Source organism: Kwoniella botswanensis, chromosome 1, assembly GCF_036426115.1.
Source record: "Kwoniella botswanensis chromosome 1, complete sequence".
In the NCBI taxonomy this organism is placed as follows: Eukaryota; Fungi; Basidiomycota; class Tremellomycetes; order Tremellales; family Cryptococcaceae; genus Kwoniella; species Kwoniella botswanensis.
In genome coordinates, this window is record NC_088599.1 from 1,660,381 (window position 1) to 1,680,554 (window position 20,174).

The following is a 20,174-nucleotide window of genomic DNA, read 5'->3' on the forward strand; positions in this document are numbered from 1 at the left end:
TAAGGGGTATATAACGAAGGGCTGACTCGGTGAACATTTGACCCAAGCAGACATCAGCCAGTACCACGATCCCTGAACAAATTGCATTCTTCCACTAAAATTTTTTCAATACAATATGTCGACCACCTCTGAACAGTATCGATACGGGGAATCTTTGGCAAGAGACGCCGTCACTCAAGGTGTCTTCGATCAACAACACTATGCCACCAACGATACCAATTGGAGTAGACCTGTGACTGTCAGCCAGTACAACCCTTCTGCCTATCAAAATCCAGATTGTAGTGAGTGAACTGTGATCTGTTGTCATAACAGACTGACAGTATGGTGGTCCTTTGCGGGAATTCCATTCTTCATTACGCCCTACGATGTCAATGTGCAGTGGAATTTAGTCGAGCTGATCGGAGCTGATCGGAGGATATGTATGATACCGTGATTGATACAATTCCCTCTGTCACAGAGTACGTCTGGACTCTTGTCGACGAAAATTACAACGAATATTATGGTTGTCTGAGCGGCCCGCCCAATCCATCCGGTATGTTCCTCCTGACACACTAAAGCGTGCAAAAGGTTCGCGATGGGGGCTTACAGAGTGACTGAATGGACCGGCTGGTAGCCGCGCACAGTTGGAACCCTCGAGTAAGCCGCATCTTCGAACGATAATAAGGGGATTGTGCCACTTGAACGTATATCTACAGTACTATAGCTCATATCAAAGTCTCTATATATTTCAATGTTTGAGATGCAAAGTCAGTTCTAAGCACGCCCAGTATCGGAAAAATCTCTGAGCGAGCACATAGATCAGGTGTAACCGGGTGATGTTTTTACGTTGATACACCTAGCATGTTCAACACAACATGCGCACCAAATTGTGGCACATCTCTGACAAAGGGTCCTTGCTCTGTCTACTGATCTTCTCATATAAGTTCTACGAATGCATCGAATCTTCTTCTGGGAGAGTAGTTGGTGTCTGAGTAATGGGAATGACACTGTCACCTTTGTACAACATCTCATATCGAGAATCAAAAAAGATTATGTAAAAAGACTTCCTGAGCTATGCATTGTACTGATGTTTAAATGAATTATGCGTTATCCGTTGTTTGGGCATAGACATCAAAAGAGGTATATGAGGTGTACCGCTTCTTGCATTCAACTTTTAGAAGGGTGGGAAGTCATCTTTCGACCGGAATGACTGCAACAACTCCTTCATTGAGTATCCTTTCAGGCAGTTGGAGTAAGCGTGACAAGCTGCACAAATGCACGACAGAGCTTCAACCCCCTTTCATCCTTTAAACAACACGTATAAAAGCCGACTAAACGCCTTGAGCTACCTGTAAATTGTTCCCTACCATTATAATATACTGTCACAGTCACATTTTATACAAGACACCAACCATATATTCCACGTACACATTGATCGTCAGGATGTCACAGAACAGCCAAGCTTACACGATCGGTCTTGCAGTCGCTGAGAAATATCGTGTCGATTCCGGAACCTTAGGCACCTATATGTCAAACGAGGGAGAAGTGACTCTGAGTAGAGACAACGGTGGCCGTGAGTGATTAATTCTACATGATATACAATGAACACTCATAAGTTAATCAGAATTGACCTGATGTCCTGTTCTAGCTCTTGCTTGGGAATTTTACGGTCCAAGTGGAACAGCGAGCGGCACCTTCCCCGAAGCTCATGGTGACAAGTCTGAAAATAGTGAGTAATTTATACCTCTTTTAGCGCAAGTGCATCAATGACTGTCTGATGATACCACACCTGCGTAGAGAAGAAAAGGGAAGTTCAAGATCAAGATGAGGGGGCCGATTCTAGGACGGACACTAGCTCCCGTGTGATCCTGGGGACCCGAAGAAAGTCCTTGAGGGTAGACAGTATCGAGAGCGGTCATATGGACTTGAGTTGATCGATGTTCAGACCTATACGATAGCACTACTCGTACAGTATGTACAGCACGACTCGTAGAACATACTTACTGTTCTCCTGCATCGATTGAATGCATGCATGATAAACTTTGGGAAACTTGCAAGACCATGGAATGAACAAGAAAAAGAAAATCAACAAAAAAACTTACACCGTAAGGGAGTCGAACCCTTGCCGCATCGATGGCAACGATGCATGATACCGTTTCACCAACGGTGTGATTGCTGATTTTTTTCATGTTTGTTTTCTAATATATGTAAGTTGAAAATGGTTCCATATTCTCCTCTTGAGTTCAGTTGATGTTTTCGTTCGAGATCCAACATTTCTTCTCTACGACACTTTATATGTTTATGTGTGCAACATGAAAGAAGCTCCCATAATATGAGATTACCTGTCCGACCAATCTCATTCAGATTTTCGTCTGTCCAACCACTCATCCGCTCCTCTCCTTCTACCAGTACAAAACCCCTCCTGGTTTTGGGTATCGAATCATCCGCCGACGACTCCTCAGCATCTATCGTCTCTTCTAATCGTCAAATCCTATCTCTAGTAACTATCTCACAACATTCTGAAAATTCCTTGTACGGGGGTATACATCCGCTTGTAGCTCAATCGTCACATAATAAGAATATACCTCTGGCGATTGAGCGATGTCTGCGACAATCTGGAAAGTCAATAAGTGATATCGATGCTATTGCGTATACTCGTGGACCGGGTATGAGGGGGTGTCTGACCGTTGGGGAGATGGCTGCGAAAGGTTTGGCGGCGGGGTTGGGGAAGAGGTTGGTCGGTGTACATCATATGGTGAGTCAGTTGATCTTATCTTCTTATCTACTTCAATCCGATTAGTCTACGACTGGGTCAGTCAGGCCCTTCGGGTCATGGAGTAGAATGGGATGCACGGGGATAAGTTGCATACTGATATCATTGCGTTCATTGATGATCCTAGCAAGCTCACGCTTTAACACCCCTATTGACTGAACCTAACCCACCTAAATTCCCATTCCTCATCTTACTTGTTTCCGGAGGACATACTCAGTTAGTCTTAGCTGAATCTCAAGACAAGTTTAGGATACTATTAGACACTTTGGATAGTAAGATCGGGTGAGTCTGATCAGATCACTGTATCTTACCTTACTCCAGGAATGAATACTGATATTGGTAATATCCGTTTGCAAATTACAGCGACGTGTTCGAGAAAGCGGCTCGTCTAATCCAACTTCCCACTTCCCCAACCAAATCACCCGGAGCGATCCTCGAGTCATACGCTTCTTCCCCTTTTCTTCCACCGTACGACCAAACCCCTCTCCCTCCCCTCCCTATACCTCTTTCGACGAACGATACGAGGGACAAAGCTGCATTTTCATTTGCAGGTATATTATCTTCTCTTCAAAGACGCATACCTTCCGATACAGTGCTGAGCGAGAGTGACAAGAAGGAATACAGTCGGGTGTTTCAGGTGGCTGCTGTTAGGCATTTGGTATTCAAGTTGAAACAGACCATTGTTGGTCTATCACATGGTGGGATAGGTGGGTTGGGGGGATTAGTAATTAGTGGTGGAGTAGCGAGTAACTTGTATCTTCGACAGAGATTGCAAGAGATGTTATATGAGATACAAGGAGAAAGGGAAGATAAAACGATGATGGAGTTGTACTATCCTCCTATATCTTTGTGTACAGGTAGGTCGAAATCTTCTATTTCTTAGTGATTGTATGTCTTAGTGCTAATCTGAGCATCGAACTTGTAGACAACGCAGCGATGATAGCTTGGACGGCTATCTTGAGAATCCAGAATGAGAAAGGTTTCGTTTCTGATCCGTACGATCTACCAGTAAGACCTAAATGGTCGTTGGAAGATTTATACGATGACGTAGAATCAAAATCGAAGATGTAAAATCAGGTAGGGGTCTTCGTAGTATATTTAACATCTTGTTGTTGTACAACTTCATCATATCGCCAGAATGCACATCTCACATGATCATCATGGCCGAAATCTCTGTACGAACTGAAGTCTTGCAGCATTTCCCAATACAATGATCGCTCGGTCTTCATCTCGAGTCAACGATGGTTGCATATCCCATCCCGCCTTGCTTCGACTGAGCTGTCGATCCGAAACTTTGTACATCTCATCTCATCTCAGTATATATATTGGGAAGAAAAAGCAGGAAAGAAGAGGAAAAGTCATCACGGTAATCTCTAGTAAAAGGAGGAAGAAGAAGAAGACCAAATCAAACCAAGATGAAAGCAAATCCATATCAACTTCGCGTGAGCGAAATGAATAGAAGAGGAAATTACAGTCCCGCCATTTCTTCTTCTGACCGGATCCGGCTGTGAAAGAGGAAAAGTCGAGAATACGTGGTATATTGTAGTGCAGAGTAAGAGGGATCATGACTACGTTGCAAATGATAAACTAAAAGAAAAGGGTGTATACGGTGATAAGATCGGTTCGACTTCGTTTCGGTTTAATCGTTTATCGTTTATAATATCACACATTTCTTGTTCTTCTTTGTGACGGGTGGTTCTAAAGCTGCGACGATTGCCTGTGAGAGGAGACGTGATCAGCGACTGTCATGTATGTAAGGTGACAAATTGCTAGATGAAAACTTGGGGATCAAGAGGCCATAATGAGATAGGTGATGCAAGGGTATGAGAATGGGATCACAGTTGATTGACATCGCTCTGAGACGGCAAGATAGGTAGACGCCATGAGCTCACCTCATCGAAAACATTCTTTAAACCTCTTTGAGTCAGCGCCGAGCATTCCACATATTTCACTGCACCCAATTCCCTTGCCAATCTCTCTCCTTGCTCAGTGGTGATTGGTCTTTGCTTTTGTCTTTGCAACTTTTCTAAATGATTCGAATCTTCCCTTAAATCAACTTGAGTACCGACGATCAAACAGGGTACACCGGGACAATGGTGATGTACCTCTGGGAACCATTTCTCTTTGACGTTTTCGAATGATGCAGGCGAGGTGACGGAGAAACAAACTAAGAAGACATCCGTTTGAGGGTATGATAAAGGTCTCAGTCGATCGTAATCTTCTTGACCGGCTGTATCGAATAGACCTAATGTGTATGGATCATCACCGATCATCACTGTTACGGCGTCTATAATGTGTCAAGCCCATACTTAGTAAAGTAACCAGAGAAATAATGATATTGACAGGAGGTTCAGTACGATAATGCTCTGATGTCATACTCACAGTTGTCGAATACGGTAGGGACATATTCGGAGGGGAATTTGTTGGTGGTGTATGAGATCAAGAGACAGGTTCTGAGTTGGGGATTGAATTCAAAACTGTGAGCAATGTTGATTTCGTAGCACATTCGAATTACTCACTTTCCAACAGCACCATCACCGACTACGACACATTTGATAGTTTGCATGGTGAGATTACTGATTAATTGAGGAAGGAGTGGATCGAGGGTAAGTGAAGAAAAGCTATGTCAACAGAATAATTGAGAGTGGGAGTCAGCCCAGAGACTCTCATACAGAGCAATGTCCGGAACACATTGATGGCGCGAGACATGTTATATAGAGGAATGACGATGATAGAGATGATAATGATGCTATCATGCTGAGTAGCAAAGCAAGAGAGACAGAGCATCGCAAGACATATGATGAGACTCGTTTGACCAATTCATCTAATCCCATCCTCCGAACACCATCCACTGTGGAAGATGAAACAATAACAAACGCCACTACCTTTACGCACCGCACAAAGCGTACGAACGGGTTGTATACAGGTGAAGGATGAAGGATTATCGTGACCTCTTCTTGTTTATACACGCGAAGGGTACGAGTAAGTTGATCTCAGCGAGAGGGAAACTCGATGAGACGCGGATATCCGATGCACAGCGGCGACAATGGAGCGAGAGTGATTGGTGTAAGAAGGTGGCTTGTTCAACGGACAGGATGGGTCGGACCCATCGTCGAATGTCGAGCGATTGATAGCAGATAGACAGGGGAAGGTGCATACATTCGCCCTTTCACGATGAATGATGATGCCGACTCACGGTAGATGGGATGCAAACGTATCGACGTTCTAAGGTTGATTCAAATTCTTTCCTTCCAACCTGTATAGTATCGAAAGGTCCAATTCCTTCAACCTTTATTTGTTTGACCTATAAACTATCTTCTTCGTATGCGCGTGACTTTCCTGTAGATGATTGTCGACCTACACGAAGTGGTCGGTGTCGAAGTCGAGCTGAGATGTATAATATCAATATCGATGCGAAGGATGTCAATAGATAGATAGGTCAGGTAGATAGGATTAGGTTGATCCATCCATCCATCCTATTCATTGCTCTGATGTTGTTAGTTACCAAGAGAGGCAGCCACCACTCGCGTGCTAATTAGTTATCAGGTTTACAACATTACAATCAATTTCTAATCCCATTAAGGGATCATCCACTAAGGACTAATTAGGAAACGAATTACAACGCTTGGACCTGGAATATGAAACTCGTCTAATCCCACTTCACACCCCCCTTTTTTGTTCCCGTTAGTCGCACAGTCTTAGGCACGTACCTGTTGTTACTACTGGATAAACGGCGAAATGCGGTATTTGTCAACAGGTGGCAATCGACATGGGAGAAGGAGTTGAGAGCCAATCTCCGCTCTGCAACCCGGTTACAGGTCACAGCGTTTGTCAGAAAGCTACAAAAGTTAGAAGATTGATTAATGTTTTCCAGTCTGAACGCTGCTTTGAATCGTTAGATCATAGCAATAGACATAAACCATAGACAGTATGGCAGATTCCACTCAACCAGCACCAGCAGCTTCGCAGGCTGAATCATCGACCGCACCCCAAACCGAAGCCGGAGGAAATAAGAAGCAGCCAGTTGTCATAATATGTATAGGTATGGCAGGATCAGTAAGTGTCAGCCATCGTCGCTGCCTCATCGATATGAGCTCTGCTGTGTCTGTTGTTCTGCATAATCACTCATACGTCGGAACTATAGGGAAAAACAACGTTTATGCAACGTCTGAACTCTCACTTACATTCACGCAATACCCCTCCATATATACTCAATCTCGATCCTGCTGTATCGCATATGCCTTATTCAGCGAATATAGATATTAGAGATACGGTGGATTACAAGGAGGTCATGAAGCAGTAAGCTATTCTACCATTCAGGTTTTAGCTGGCACCCAACAAGGCGTTGTAGCTGATATGGGATGGGGAATCAGGTATAACCTAGGTCCGAATGGTGGAATTCTCACGGCTTTGAATTTGTTCACGACCAAGTTTGACCAGGTATTGGGATATGTGGAGAAACGAGCTGAGGATGTAGAGTGAGTGGACCGTCATCTACTCAAATTTTCCCCTGGTACTACTACCAATCAACGTCAATTCGAAGTGTTAAATCAATCTTATCGAGATGTCGGAGTCGAGCTGACTAATAAACGTCCTGAATCAGCTATATCCTGGTGGATACTCCAGGTCAAATAGAAATCTTCACCTGGTCAGCTTCAGGAGCGATCATCACCGACGCTATAGCGTCATCTCTACCTACTGTCGTAGCTTATGTGGTGGATACACCGAGGACAACAGCTCCAGCTACATTTATGAGTAATATGTTGTATGCTTGTTCGTGAGTGTCAAATGGTTCCATTCTGGACTTCCTTCTTCTCTTTCCTCGAGACCCCTCTTCATATATGGCTTTGGAGGACGCTTTCTAGCTGAGTAAGGATTCACTGACTGATATATGACCATATGATGAAACAGGATATTATACAAAACCCGACTCCCTTTCATAATAGTATTCAACAAAACCGATATCCAGCCGCACGACTTTGCGATAGACTGGATGAAAGACTTCGAAGCGTACCAAGCTGCTTTGAACGATAGTGGAAGGAACGAACATGGGGAAAGTAGTTATATGAACAGTCTCATGAGCAGCATGTGTCTGGTTTTAGAGGAGTTTTACAACAATCTAAGGGCGGTGGGTGTCAGTGCGATGACGGGAGAAGGGATGAGAGGGTTTTTCGATGCTGTTGAGGAGGCAAGAAAAGAATATGAGAGGTGAGTCAACCGGCGCCGATCCAACTTACCTCAATTATAATTGTATTATCCAGGCAATATGCTGACCAAATTCTGAAATGGTTTTGTAGCGACTATAAACCTGAATTAGACAGATTAGCATCTGAGAGAGCAGCGAAGACGGAAGCGGATAAGAAAGCGCAATTGGAAAGGTTGATGAAAGATATGAACGTATCGGATTCATCTGCTGAGTCATCACGTAGAAGAGGTGGCGCAGTTGGAGATAATCCATTTGGACCATATCCAGTGAATGAGAGGGAAGATAGGTGAGCTATCTGTCGGCTGTAACTCATATGGGTTGTGACTTGTTTGACGAATGACATCAATAGATATTACGATGAAGAAGGAGACGAAGAGGTGGATGAGGAAGAACAAGATGCGATAAGGCGTCAGGAGGAAGAAGAGGAAGAAGCTGCCTATGCCGAAGAACTAGGCGCCTTGGATGTAGGTGAGTGGGCTGGAAAATGACATTCAAAACTATTCGCATTGGGCAACTCACGCTGATATCCTTGTATGCTATTAGACGAACCAGAGATAGGAGGCATGCCGAGGAGTGGACCGAATGGAAGTAGGGCTGCTGCATGGCCTGGACCAGTGTAGCTCGCATGGGACCGTTTGAATCATTAGTCCTTGTATATTAGTAATCATTTATAGTACGTCGTAGAACGATATTACACCGTTGGATATGCCGAGATTGGGAAGATTATATCAACATGCATATATGAGGTAGGATATGGATAAAATGTGAATTGAATATGTCTGTATGGATAATCTCAGTAATAGTGATAATGACATCTCAGTGGCAATGAATGATAATCGTCCTGTCATCCGAAGAACAGCTCCTCTACCCTACTCCAATTCTTTAACATCGAAATCAGGTAATTTATCCCCACATCCTTCCCAACCTTCAAAACCCATTGCTACCTTTTCCAACTTGTCACCTGCAACTTTCAAATCCGTATTGACAATGTAAATATCGTGTTTACCTTGTTGGGCATACTCAATTTCTTTCTTAGCTGCGTCTAACCTTTTCCTTATTGATGAATCTGTCTCAGTACCCCTTCCGGATAAACGCTTTTTGAGTTCTGCGATGGTTGGGGGAGCCAAGAAGAGGTATACGGGATTGAGAGGAGGGGTCTGTTGAGAGGCTTTGGCGCGCAACTGGAGGACACCCTGGAGTTCGATATCGAGAATGCATCGTTTGGGATGAAGAGCGGTCAAGGCAGCGAAGGTTGTACCGTAGCTGCAAGTGTAATAACCGACCCGTTATTGAGAAGGGATGGATTGAAAGAGAGATTAAGTGTGATACATGTACGTAGTAAGGCTAACTTACCAGTTCCCACCGAACTCGGCCCATTCCAGGAACTCTCCATTTTCAACCCTCCTCATGAACTCTTCCCTACTCACGAAATGGTATTCCCTACCATTCTCCTCGCCTGCTCTGGGATTTCGGGTAGTGTGCGATACGGAGAATCCGAATTGACCTGGGTAGTCCGAGAATAATTTGTTGAGTAAAGTGGATTTACCCGTACCGGATGGCCCACAACATACCAATGGCTGTGATCGTTGAATGATTCAAGGCAGGAAATGACAGCATCAGCATTAACGTCACTTCAGCTAGAGCTCTGAACTAATCGAAGTCTCCTGATCAGACTTGACTTGGCTACTTACCCTGTTGAGTACTTCTGGGTTTATAGGTGTTTGTGACATCTGGTGTATGAATCTGATGAGAGGTCTGTGAGAGTAAGTTGTAGCTGATCTCGCAGCGGTTCTTATGAGTGTAGGAAGGAGAATGGTGAAGAAGTATAGAGTAGTCGCCGAGCTTCCCTACAATGGATCCATGCTCGAATGCTGCTCTGACTGTGACTTGAGGTTCCAACTTTTTCAGTGAATGTGTGTATGATTCGCGTCAAAGCGTCAACAAACCCATGGGAAGAGAGTGCCACATCGACACAAAAGCCCATATATTCCCTATTCACGTTGCCCGTTTTAAGGTCGCGACATACCCTCCTCTGATCGCCATCTCATCCCATTCCCATCTGCACGCCTAGCCTCGTCACCTTTCCATCCCGTCTTCACCTAATCAACCTACCTGCTTACACCTAACACACCATCAACATCCCTCACCCTCCACTCGGTAGGTCCACCCCAGCCAAGATGGAAGACCATACCTTCGACTTGGAACATGATCACCTTCATGCTCAAGTGGGACATGACGATGCGACTCAAGCTGTGTTGGCGTCTCTTAGAGCGGCCATCATCGACCCTCCGCATGCAGCAGGTAACGAGGTCGGCGGACAAGTGATAGTGGTAGAGGGTGAAGAGGAGCTGGCGAATGCCAATGCGAATGCCGGCTTACATCAAGATGACGAAGATACGATGGAGAGATACGTGCATGATCAAGATGAGGATGAAGTCGTACAAGATGTAAACAATCAAAATCAAATCCAAGACACCCATACCGAGAGTATCTCTCAGATATTAGTATCTATAATCGAAAAAGGCCTGCAGTCCTTATCTCAACAAATTAAGAATGATCAAAGCATATTAGACGAGTTGAATAGTCCCAATGCGATTCAAAACTTGGCTAAGAACCTGAAGATCTTGAATGAGAATAACAAAAGGAATGTAGACTTGATCAAAAACTTGAGTGAACAGTTGAAGTCTTATAGTCATAATGACGGTGTAGATACGGGAGATGGAGATGATCATCAGAATTTGATTTCAGCTTGTAAGTATACGATTTCGTTCCATATGATAGACATCAACAGCCTGATATATAAAATCACCCTCTGCAGTCACCTCGATATCTGCAGAACAATCACCTTTCGTCCTTCGATCAGAATATGATGCTCTAAAATCTCGCTACGAGACTTTAGCCAGTGGTAAGAAAGAACGAAAATCAAGATCATCCAATAAGCAGAATCACCATCAACAAGAAAATGCAGATCCTCGTTTACATTCTATGAAGGAAGTTACGCAGGATGGTACGGGATATGCTTCACCGGGCGCTGAAGGTAGGAAGAAGAGAAGTATCAAACTTGAGGTAAGTCCGGTGTCGGCCATTCACACATATTGGTATATCAGACCTTTGTCGATGTGTATCATTTTCCTGATTACCCTTCCTTTCCTTGTCGTCGTAATCGACTCTTCGCACGTATCCATCGTAACATACACTGACTGACCGATCATACAGCACCTCGTCCACCAAAAAGCCAATCGTCGTCTCGGCGTAGAATATCAAGTTGCCAATTTCGAAGCCAAGGGATCACGAGAACTTCCAGCTCCAAATTCCGATGCTCCTAAAGCTGAAGATTCAATATCTGGAGTGGACGAGTTCCGACCTGATTTCAAAGCTGAGTTGAGTTCGCCATCGGTCAAACCGTTTATCGATCAGGTCGTTCAGGATTGTATAGAAGCTTGGCAAAGTGGCGTATTGGGTAATGAACCCGACATAGACATTGATAGAGTAAGTCTGCTGTCATCCTCTGCTACCATCCGTTCGATGGTAACCATTCAGCTGACTGACAGGATGGATTGGCAGATTACAAATTCCGTTCATATCTATTGGACAAGACTGGGTGTAAGTTTCGGTCTTTGTCCATGTATTTTTATGTCATAGGTTATTGAGATGAGTTGACTGTTCACACCAGAAACGATACGATGAACAATTACATCGAGAGAGGGGCGAGGTGCACAGGGATGAGATTTCCAGGAGGAAGCAGAATACCTATAGACGTCAACAATCTGTAAGCTGCTTTGGTCGTATTGTTTCCTAGAGAGAAGCTAATCGGGATCTCCCTTCTATATAGCTCCTCGCTCGTCGGCTTGCGGCATTTGACTCTTCCCCTCTGAATGTCTGTAAACTCCGTGCGCTGTACCGTACGCTACTCACCATCGATTTCGCCGCTCCCACTCAAGATTCGCCGGATCCCAAGCGAGAATATACAGAGGAGGAATGGAATGCTTATCGAAAATTGGCTTGCGGTAGTCGGGCAGCAGAGGCACACGAGGTGATTGATCAGTTCTGGTTAAGCAGCATGGTAAGTGAATGATCGAGTCAGCAGAACAGATTATCTGCACAGATCTTCGTTCATCGAAATATATAGAGAAGATGCTGACAACCACCTAAACCCCTATAGGCTCGACAACTCCTCATCATTCTTGATGTGTACTCAGCGGACATGAACGCTCGAGCTCGTAAGAAGGGACGACCCAAGCAGCCGAATCCCACTTTCCACTTACCTTCTCAACTCTGGGATAAATCCTCTTTACCTGCGATCCGGCCTAAAGATGCGAGTGGCCTACCCATCACCGGCACACAGGGGATAGTACTATTCAAATTCCACGTTGACGAGCAAGTCCAAAAGGATAATCCCGAATGGGCAAAAGGATTATATGACAATCCGCCTATACCCGATGAAGATTCTTCATTGCCAAGTTTACCTGAAGTGATGTCGATGGGGATCTATACGTCGTTGAAACCTCAACTGAAAGAAGCTAAAGAGAAGTCTAACCCGAAAATCATGAATGCTGAAGAAGTAGAAGAGATGAATAATAGAATTATGAACCCTGATGATGCTATTGAAATCGATCAATCAATATTGGACTCGACAACTTTACAAAATGAAAATGGTACACCGCCAACTACTGGAGGAGATTACGCTACGTTGATTGCATTGAACAAGTTGAATAGTCTAGCTAATAGTGGTTCCGAAACTGCCGAGAATCCTTCCACTTCAGCATTTACGACATCTCAGCATAATCCACTTGGTGGATTGAGTGGTATCGGCGAAAATCCCATTGGGCCTTCACCCGGATCATCGATGAGGGCAAGAAAATTAGGTAAAAGATCTGTGTCGGAAGTACCTGGTGGTGCTGCTACACCGGTTCCTAAGAGAAGACGCAAAACACCTCAATCTCAATTGATGATGGAACATTCACCATTGGGTTTAGTAGATGGGAATGATTTTATAAATGATAAAGATGCTCCGATCGAGCTTGGACAGGAAGAAAAAAACGCAGAGGAGGATGAGGGAGAGGAGGCGGTGGAAGGTGAAGTTCTGGGTGATAAGGCTTTCTTAGATAATTTGTAATCTACTTTGTATAGTAAAAATAGACAAATGGATTATGTTGGTTGACTCCTGACTACAGTAAGTTGCAGCATCTCAATGATAGGGGAAGTTACAGTATTGGGATCTGTAAAAGGACCTGGTTCTTTTCATGGTTCCTTCCTACACTGGAAGACTGATGAAATCCGAAATTGCATAGCTGATTATATACGTGTATGTAAGATATATAAAGCAGGCTACATGTGTTGTGGTGATTGGTTTGTCCGTCCTATCCGATGCCTGAATGGCGGAACAGACGAGTCGTATGTTGTTATATCGCGATATCTAACTATAGTTATTCCTTTGGATGTAGTGTTTTATTGATATACGAGTACTGACCGACTAAATTATATATTTTAAGAGCTTGAAAAGATCACCAACCGAAAGGCAGAAAGGAATCGCCGCATAAAAGATGTTTTTATGCAGCAGTGAAGCGAGGGTGGATCAACTTAGAACATTTGTCTGTTCCTCATTTCTACAGGTAAGAAGATCATAGTGAAAGCCGATAACCAGATACCACCTGCTCCCAACCATAAGATACCTGATGAATTGGAGGCCAGGTATTTCTGACCAGCGAAGGGAGCGACGATCTGTTCGTACATTCATAAATAGGACAATGGTCAGACGAAATATTCCGATATAGATAACAAGGACAAGCTGGAAGATTAAAAACTCAGACTCACCCCTGCAAGTCTACCCAAACAGGATAACATTCCCGAAGCACTTCCTCGATAGGCCGTGTCAAATAATTCTGGAGCGGAGGCGTACAGTACAGCGTTGAAATACTAAGTGATTGACGTTGAAAGAATGATCAGCCATGAATAACTACACACGGACAAAATCAAAGGACCGAGCAACAGACGATAAAGACACTCACAGTCTGCATGATATATTCAAAAGCGTTCAAACCGACATATCCAGCAGTAGTCTTCACTTGAGTGTACATGGCCATGGCCAGACCTTGACAGATAGCTGAAAAGACCAAAGACCATTTCCTGCCTACTATGGGAAGTTGAACGGAGAACAAGGCGAGAACAGCACCGAGAATACCTGGAAGGTAAATGTAGACGTATTGTCTGTAGGTGTCTGTGACTGTTTCTTGTCCGTTGGAAACGTTGTTTCGGAGGAGGATGAGGGGGAGGAAAGATCCTGCCAAGTTGAATGACCAGTAGTCTCCCTGAATGCACCATTGCATATATATCAGCGAGCATCTTTTTTTTTGTACCTTCCCAAAGAACGAGTCTGACATGCAAGATGAGGAGAGAAGACCCAACTCACCATATAAGCGACAGCCAAAAGACAGAAGATGAAGAATTGCAATTTATTCAAGAAAAGGCCTTTTAATCCTCTAAAATTTCTAAAGAACCTCTTGATTACCGATCCGATACTTGTCATGTTACCATTTTGGGCGATGGAGTCATTGGTGTAAGTCGAAGAGGAAGCGTCGATCTCTGCGAAATGCTGGACAGTCAAAGTGGGTGGAGGAGCTTTGTTGAATTTGGCAATCTTGTGCAAGACCTCGATAGCTTCCGCTTCTCTACCTCGGGCCAAAAGGAATTTAGGTGATTCGTGGAAGCTGAAAACAAAGAATCGTAAAAAGAAGATGACCAATGTTACACCGCCCAAGACGATCGAGTTATATCTCCAACCCATATTTGAAGATACCGAACAACATGCTGCTCCAGAAGCGACATCGTGACATGATGGTAAACCCGAGGCACATCTGTATTTGGCTGCGGTAGCGTATGCGATACCAGATGCGAAAACTACTCCGACTGGTTGCCAAAGTGATAAGAGACACACGAGCATACGTTTTCTTTGAGGTACAAACTCTAAAGCGATCGTGGCGTCGATAGGGATGTTTCCTCCCAGACCGATCGAGGCGAGGAAGTAGATACCGCAAATGGCAGCGTAGTTGTATTTGGGAGCGGCAAGGAGTAAACCGAAGATGGAAGTGATTAGACAGGTAAGGTTGAAGGCCCATTTTCGTCCAATAACATCTACCAGGAGACCAAACCCGAGAGCACCGACGCTATTGAGATTTCATACACATTCAGCCAAAATTTTCCTATGCCACAAGATTACAGCTGGACTATGAAATACGAGATACTCACGCAAGACCAGCATTAGCACACGAGAAGATGACACCTTGTGATCCTTCCGGTACTCCCATCTCTTGGCTAACACAGCAAATGTCAGCAAGTAGAACCTCTGTGCCAGTGAGAGTACTTACTAGATAGCTGAGGCGGCAAGACCGACACCTTGAGCCCAAGCAAGATCAAGGAAATAACCAAAACCACATAACATCCAGATGCAAAACTGATATCTACCGAAACCGAACTGATCGAGTTCGCTGAACCAAACGAAATATAGATATTAGCAAAGCGCTTCTTTCACTCTGGGCCCCGGCTTATAGACCGATCGGTAAGGAAAGTGTACACACGCATTGATCAAAGCAGCCTTCTTCTCAAAGGTACTAAGAGGGTTCGCCGCTGAACCTTTGAGTATATCGGCGAAGTTGAGACTTCCTCGACCATCTATGACTGGTACTTCACTATGGTGCAAGGTCCCTTTCTCTTCTTGAGCGACGGTGTTCTGATACGTTGGAGGTGGTACATCCGTAGGAGCCGTCACACCCTGAGAACCGAAAGTCTTATTGGCTTCGATCTTATCCATCTCTGCGATCAGAATGGACTATCAGTCAGCTGTCCCTACTTCACCAAAACAAGAAAGGATCGACCAAACTTACTGATTCAAGTTGATCCAAAAATCTGGTAAAAGAAAGATATTGTTGATCAAGGATGGAATGAAAATTTCAATCTCAACATATATATATATCTCGTTAGAAATATAGACAGATGGGTAAGATCGGGATTTATGTACGGTTTGGTTTGTTTACAGGTAAAATCTACCGTACCAGTCAAAATGATCTCCTACTACCTATCGTTGGTCAATTGGTACAAAGTGTGACATAATTATCTCGTTGATGTCTTTCCACCCTTACACAGGTTGAGTTGGGGTCTAGGCTAGGTTGATCCTCATGGTGAACAATTGGGTTGCTTGGCTTGGCTGACCTGTTTCCCCTCGGGCTGTTCTTCCCTTCCCTCAGACACGGTGTGAAAGCCATGTTTTCCAACTCTCGTAGTTCCAGCTGAGTGCAAATCAACACATATGTGAATGAGATGAGAAAAGCAGGCACGATGCGAATACCACTGTGGAATGAATGAAATAACCATAGTTGGCGATTATCGATTCCCGTGAATAAATCACATTTGTCTCTCATGATCGATCGCCGATCTATTACCGGTTACGCACGGATCGGTGAATATGATATGCTTTGCATTGATACGATATGTTGTGATACCAATTTGTGCACCAGAAGCGCACATGTATAGAGCCATAGTAAACATCTCATGCACATGCCTATCAGCAACCCAAGTTCAGTTCCTCCTCCACGATATCGCTAGGATCGTTACCATGAAACTTTTGGTTTGAGACATGTTTACTAGCAGATTTAGGCCAATTCTCGATCTCGCTGTCGTTCCCATCAGATCGATGATCCCCTCGCTTTTGCAAGAAGGTTAAGCATTACAGTTGTCGCAACTCCTTCCCTTTACCCCTGGCAGCTCTAGGTACCATGCGAGGATATTTCTGTTTGACCTGATACAGCAGGACATGCAAGACTTATGACGTCTGTTTGCCGTAATGAAAGCGAGAACCCGGCGTCCTGACTTGGCGCCCGCGAATTCAACGACTCCTGCTTCCTTACAGATTCCAGTGACCCCCTTGTCGGCATCGGGTCCTGCCGTTCTCATGTCATGAGTAACCCGGTTGAGTAATGTTGATCACTTGCACTGATCCCGAAACCCGTCTGTTCGTGGATGACTGAGTGCATGAAACCCGTGCACACAATAAAAAGATCTGCAAAGAGAGTACATAAACAAACAATTGCGGGAAATCAAAGCTTACGCATGGTTGTACGGCGATTGGCCGTAAGTCAAACCTAGCAGCAAGAAAGTGCGTATCTGAAGGAGGATTATTCGCTTGCGCCTGCACTTCGGTTCATTACCTGTAAATATTGTAGTCGTATAAGATAACGAAGTTCTCATCTACGGCTAAGTTACAGAACCTATCAAGCACTGTATCTCGTTAGCTCTACAAAGTTAAGCTAGATATCGCTCAATCAGTACCAAAGTCGGAGACGGCTTGGGAATCTTGGGTGCTGTAATTCTTTTTGCTCTCTGGTTCGGGTCACAACGCTAAGAGATAGAATGCTTTTCGCGAGTTCGGCTTCTGCATTTAGCTGTTACAACGCTATCTCTCCCTTCGCCGCACCCGTTCAAGTAGTTGTATTGGATCATTTTCTACCTGTGCTATATAGCCTTGACTATCTGACAAACAAAACCTTCGTGGACAATGCAAGAAGAGTAGTCATAACATTGTCATCTTTTACGAAGATAGAACAGGGATCTTTCCAACCAATTTAGACGAACCTAGAACGATGGGTAGAACGCCTCGGCGACTTCATTCCATCTGACAGGATTGTTCGTCTTAAATCGTTGTACATATCCCGTTGCGTAGTGCATCTGTTGCATGAGGGCTTTGAACATTCCAAGATAAGGCATACTGGCTTGTTGAGCAAGACTTATGGGCATATCCTCAAGTCGGATATTACTTGCGTTGACATCTTCGGCCATAAGTTTGAGGGAATGTTTCGCTAATTTCGTATCACTCAAATGACTCGCCAGACAAGGTATCGAATGCTTTAAGCTCTGCGTGCTCCCGGATACGCATTTTCAATCCTTGACAATCGAATTTATCCCCCATTTCCAAGAGCCTTTTCCAGCCCGCGATCGAAGTTGGCTCGGTGGGTTTGCCGAAGTCAAGGAAGCTAAGCAGTATTCGAAGCTCATCGGAAGGGAGGTCAAGGAAATTGGGGAGGGCTTCAAGTTGGGGTTGGACAGCATATTTCGGAATACCGTACTAAATCATATCAAAACAGGTCTATCAATGTCATGCTGAACTGGCAATGCGTACTCACCTTCCCGTCTTCAAGGGGTATGGGTCGACTCTGAAGTATACTTCATCGCTACTGACTAAGGTGATCGAAGCGCTGGGATTATTGTATATGCTATCAAATTTTGGAGTCTGCCCGGCTGACGGGTTGAGCTGGCTGCTGCTTTGCCAGTACAAGCTACGGATATTTACCAACACCGAAGCTGGCCGAAAACAATTGACAGAACTAGATTGATGGGATCTCCAGATTCATCATATAGGAAAGCTCATGAGAGCAGCTAGGTCTCACCTTGTGCAGCCCAAGTGTTCGTATAGCTATATACGTGTTTGCATGTCGTAATCTACTCGTCCGCATCTCGCACACGTATGTGTGTCACGACCAACCCTAATACCACCTTCCAAACACCTCCTCACGATTCACAAGAGGGGCCAAAAATCTTGAGCTATCCGAGGCCAATCATGATTAGAGGGATCCATAACCTTCAGTAAACCCAATAGATACGACAACGATGGCTTGGCCGCTTCTTCCAATCTAAGATTGTCCAGTGATATGGTTCTGAATTGTTGGTCATTATCCATGGCCCTCAAAGCCTTCTTCGCTAATCGCATGTCATCGTGTCGACTCGCCAAGCAGAATATCTCCCATGGTGCCTGATCGACCACCGAGTCCAATTGCCCTCTAATTAGCTCTTCGATAATACCACTTCTATATTCTCTACACAAGTTCAAGGCGTGTTTGGCTACCACCCAGGTCTTAGGTGACTCCGGCTCGGGATCATAAAGTTGCTCGAGAAAGAAAGCAATGGATTCTTCGCCGTGATTGAGGGGTGTGATTTGATAGCCTCTATAGGAAACATTTACGGTGTTTAGGAGGTTACTGAATTTCTCATCAGTCTTATGCTTTTGAGGGGGCTCGTAGCTTACCTGACGGATTGAGGCATGTAGCCATCTACACAGAATAAGACCTTCGGATGATCTGAACTAGCAAGAAGGGTATCCTTCGTTCTATCAGAATACTTCTTGTACTTCCAGAGCTTTTTGTCCTTCTTGACCATCGTGTGACGAGGCTTCTCCAATATGAGAGAGGCAAGAACAGGAATGTTCATGCTCTCAAGGTCATGCTTGCTGGTTGGGATGGATAGATACGCAAAAGAGGTTCAGATGCTTTCGCAGACGTATGTACCATATCGTACTATTTGGGGTGAAAGCGTCGTTCATCCCTAGGATTGCGTACCAAAATATGACTATGATACTTCATCATATATGTATTACTACGTAGCTGGGTGGAAGATTTGTGAAACAGCGGCCCAAGAGGGATCATCGCTCTGAGCTACTAGGTTCTTCCCATGCAATAACCCAAGTAAGTACGGTAAGGTAGGTTGACTTGCCATCTTGATGGGCATCCTTCCAAGCTCGATATCCCTGTCCCCTTTAAGACTACCAAACCTTTTGATCGCCTTTATAGCTAGGTCAAGCTCATCTAGATGACTCGCGATGCAGAAGGCATCCCAAGGTGATTTGTACGAATGACCTCGGAGTCGCTGCTTGAGTCTTCGTCGAACGAGGTAAAAATCGTATTTATCGCAGATGTCCAGCAGTCGTAGCCATGTGCCACTGTCTGAGGGATTCAGGACTTCCCATCGTGTCATCAGGTTCAGGAAGAGGCGAAGATCAGATCCTGTAGCATCGATAGGTATGGCAGATTCGTTAAGTCCAGGCGATTCAAGCATATCTCGAAGAACGGTACTGAACAGAGCATCATAAGCAGTACAACCTGAAGAAGGAGGAGATCTTACCTCTGGGCTTTGCAGTGATACGAATGGACCTTGAATTCCTGATTATCGCTACTGATCAACGTCAAATCTTCCTTAACCGATCTACTTTTGGAACACATGTTGAACTTAAGCAGCTTGCTTCTATAGGGTGGCTCGTGGTTATTGTGCAGGCAGAAAGGAGAAGAAAGCGTTCAATCATCATCTCGCTATATGATACATCAATGTCCTTCATTTCGCAACGAGCCTTACGTAGCTTCTGCGGGCAACGCAACATGTAGTGTACGTATAGATATA

General features: G+C 44.5%; 12 protein-coding genes and 2 non-coding genes across 14 annotated transcripts; 6 read left to right on the forward strand and 8 right to left on the reverse strand.

Moving 5' to 3' along the window:
- Positions 1 to 115: 115 nt before the first annotated feature.
- Positions 116 to 660, forward strand: L199_000637 (uncharacterized protein; the record flags this gene model as incomplete). The annotated part of the gene is made up of 3 exons (XM_064886403.1): positions 116 to 281; positions 458 to 532; positions 614 to 660. The coding sequence occupies 3 exons, from the start codon at positions 116 to 118 to the stop codon at positions 658 to 660; spliced, it is 288 nt and encodes a 95-aa protein (XP_064742475.1).
- A 762-nt stretch (positions 661 to 1,422) lies between these two features.
- L199_000638 (uncharacterized protein) lies at positions 1,423 to 1,913 on the forward strand (the record flags this gene model as incomplete). Its single annotated transcript, XM_064886404.1, has 3 exons — positions 1,423 to 1,552; positions 1,628 to 1,708; positions 1,777 to 1,913. The coding sequence occupies 3 exons, from the start codon at positions 1,423 to 1,425 to the stop codon at positions 1,911 to 1,913; spliced, it is 348 nt and encodes a 115-aa protein (XP_064742476.1).
- A 165-nt stretch (positions 1,914 to 2,078) lies between these two features.
- L199_000639 lies at positions 2,079 to 2,149 on the reverse strand. Its single transcript has one exon. It is a non-coding gene; the product is annotated as a tRNA-Gly (tRNA).
- A 162-nt stretch (positions 2,150 to 2,311) lies between these two features.
- On the forward strand, positions 2,312 to 3,823 carry L199_000640 (uncharacterized protein; the record flags this gene model as incomplete). Its single annotated transcript, XM_064886405.1, has 4 exons — positions 2,312 to 2,734; positions 2,880 to 3,034; positions 3,116 to 3,609; positions 3,678 to 3,823. The coding sequence occupies 4 exons, from the start codon at positions 2,312 to 2,314 to the stop codon at positions 3,821 to 3,823; spliced, it is 1,218 nt and encodes a 405-aa protein (XP_064742477.1).
- A 583-nt stretch (positions 3,824 to 4,406) lies between these two features.
- On the reverse strand, positions 4,407 to 5,318 carry L199_000641 (cell division control protein 42; the record flags this gene model as incomplete). The annotated part of the gene is made up of 4 exons (XM_064886406.1): positions 4,407 to 4,469; positions 4,645 to 5,039; positions 5,135 to 5,205; positions 5,272 to 5,318. 4 exons carry the CDS (start codon positions 5,316 to 5,318, stop codon positions 4,407 to 4,409), a joined length of 576 nt encoding a protein of 191 aa, XP_064742478.1.
- Positions 5,319 to 6,682: 1,364 nt separating this feature from the next.
- On the forward strand, positions 6,683 to 8,578 carry L199_000642 (uncharacterized protein; the record flags this gene model as incomplete). The annotated part of the gene is made up of 8 exons (XM_064886407.1): positions 6,683 to 6,808; positions 6,897 to 7,051; positions 7,126 to 7,230; positions 7,356 to 7,529; positions 7,664 to 7,960; positions 8,050 to 8,244; positions 8,308 to 8,426; positions 8,502 to 8,578. 8 exons carry the CDS (start codon positions 6,683 to 6,685, stop codon positions 8,576 to 8,578), a joined length of 1,248 nt encoding a protein of 415 aa, XP_064742479.1.
- Positions 8,579 to 8,827: 249 nt separating this feature from the next.
- L199_000643 (guanylate kinase) lies at positions 8,828 to 9,688 on the reverse strand (the record flags this gene model as incomplete). The annotated part of the gene is made up of 3 exons (XM_064886408.1): positions 8,828 to 9,221; positions 9,312 to 9,535; positions 9,650 to 9,688. 3 exons carry the CDS (start codon positions 9,686 to 9,688, stop codon positions 8,828 to 8,830), a joined length of 657 nt encoding a protein of 218 aa, XP_064742480.1.
- Positions 9,689 to 10,135: 447 nt separating this feature from the next.
- On the forward strand, positions 10,136 to 13,074 carry L199_000644 (uncharacterized protein; the record flags this gene model as incomplete). The annotated part of the gene is made up of 7 exons (XM_064886409.1): positions 10,136 to 10,709; positions 10,777 to 11,024; positions 11,175 to 11,447; positions 11,523 to 11,561; positions 11,632 to 11,727; positions 11,791 to 12,021; positions 12,121 to 13,074. The coding sequence occupies 7 exons, from the start codon at positions 10,136 to 10,138 to the stop codon at positions 13,072 to 13,074; spliced, it is 2,415 nt and encodes an 804-aa protein (XP_064742481.1).
- A 464-nt stretch (positions 13,075 to 13,538) lies between these two features.
- On the reverse strand, positions 13,539 to 15,765 carry L199_000645 (uncharacterized protein; the record flags this gene model as incomplete). Its single annotated transcript, XM_064886410.1, has 7 exons — positions 13,539 to 13,679; positions 13,773 to 13,874; positions 13,967 to 14,266; positions 14,368 to 15,121; positions 15,204 to 15,269; positions 15,323 to 15,442; positions 15,533 to 15,765. The coding sequence occupies 7 exons, from the start codon at positions 15,763 to 15,765 to the stop codon at positions 13,539 to 13,541; spliced, it is 1,716 nt and encodes a 571-aa protein (XP_064742482.1).
- A 1,436-nt stretch (positions 15,766 to 17,201) lies between these two features.
- L199_000646 lies at positions 17,202 to 17,319 on the forward strand. The gene has a single exon (XR_010449941.1). It is a non-coding gene; the product is annotated as a 5S ribosomal RNA (ribosomal RNA).
- A 263-nt stretch (positions 17,320 to 17,582) lies between these two features.
- Positions 17,583 to 17,786, reverse strand: L199_000647 (uncharacterized protein; the record flags this gene model as incomplete). Its single annotated transcript, XM_064886411.1, has 1 exon — positions 17,583 to 17,786. One exon carries the CDS (start codon positions 17,784 to 17,786, stop codon positions 17,583 to 17,585), a length of 204 nt encoding a protein of 67 aa, XP_064742483.1.
- A 99-nt stretch (positions 17,787 to 17,885) lies between these two features.
- L199_000648 (uncharacterized protein) lies at positions 17,886 to 18,460 on the reverse strand (the record flags this gene model as incomplete). The annotated part of the gene is made up of 3 exons (XM_064886412.1): positions 17,886 to 18,072; positions 18,131 to 18,237; positions 18,395 to 18,460. 3 exons carry the CDS (start codon positions 18,458 to 18,460, stop codon positions 17,886 to 17,888), a joined length of 360 nt encoding a protein of 119 aa, XP_064742484.1.
- A 62-nt stretch (positions 18,461 to 18,522) lies between these two features.
- Positions 18,523 to 19,160, reverse strand: L199_000649 (uncharacterized protein; the record flags this gene model as incomplete). Its single annotated transcript, XM_064886413.1, has 2 exons — positions 18,523 to 18,949; positions 19,030 to 19,160. The coding sequence occupies 2 exons, from the start codon at positions 19,158 to 19,160 to the stop codon at positions 18,523 to 18,525; spliced, it is 558 nt and encodes a 185-aa protein (XP_064742485.1).
- A 216-nt stretch (positions 19,161 to 19,376) lies between these two features.
- Positions 19,377 to 19,999, reverse strand: L199_000650 (uncharacterized protein; the record flags this gene model as incomplete). Its single annotated transcript, XM_064886414.1, has 2 exons — positions 19,377 to 19,851; positions 19,902 to 19,999. The coding sequence occupies 2 exons, from the start codon at positions 19,997 to 19,999 to the stop codon at positions 19,377 to 19,379; spliced, it is 573 nt and encodes a 190-aa protein (XP_064742486.1).
- Positions 20,000 to 20,174: the final 175 nt, after the last annotated feature.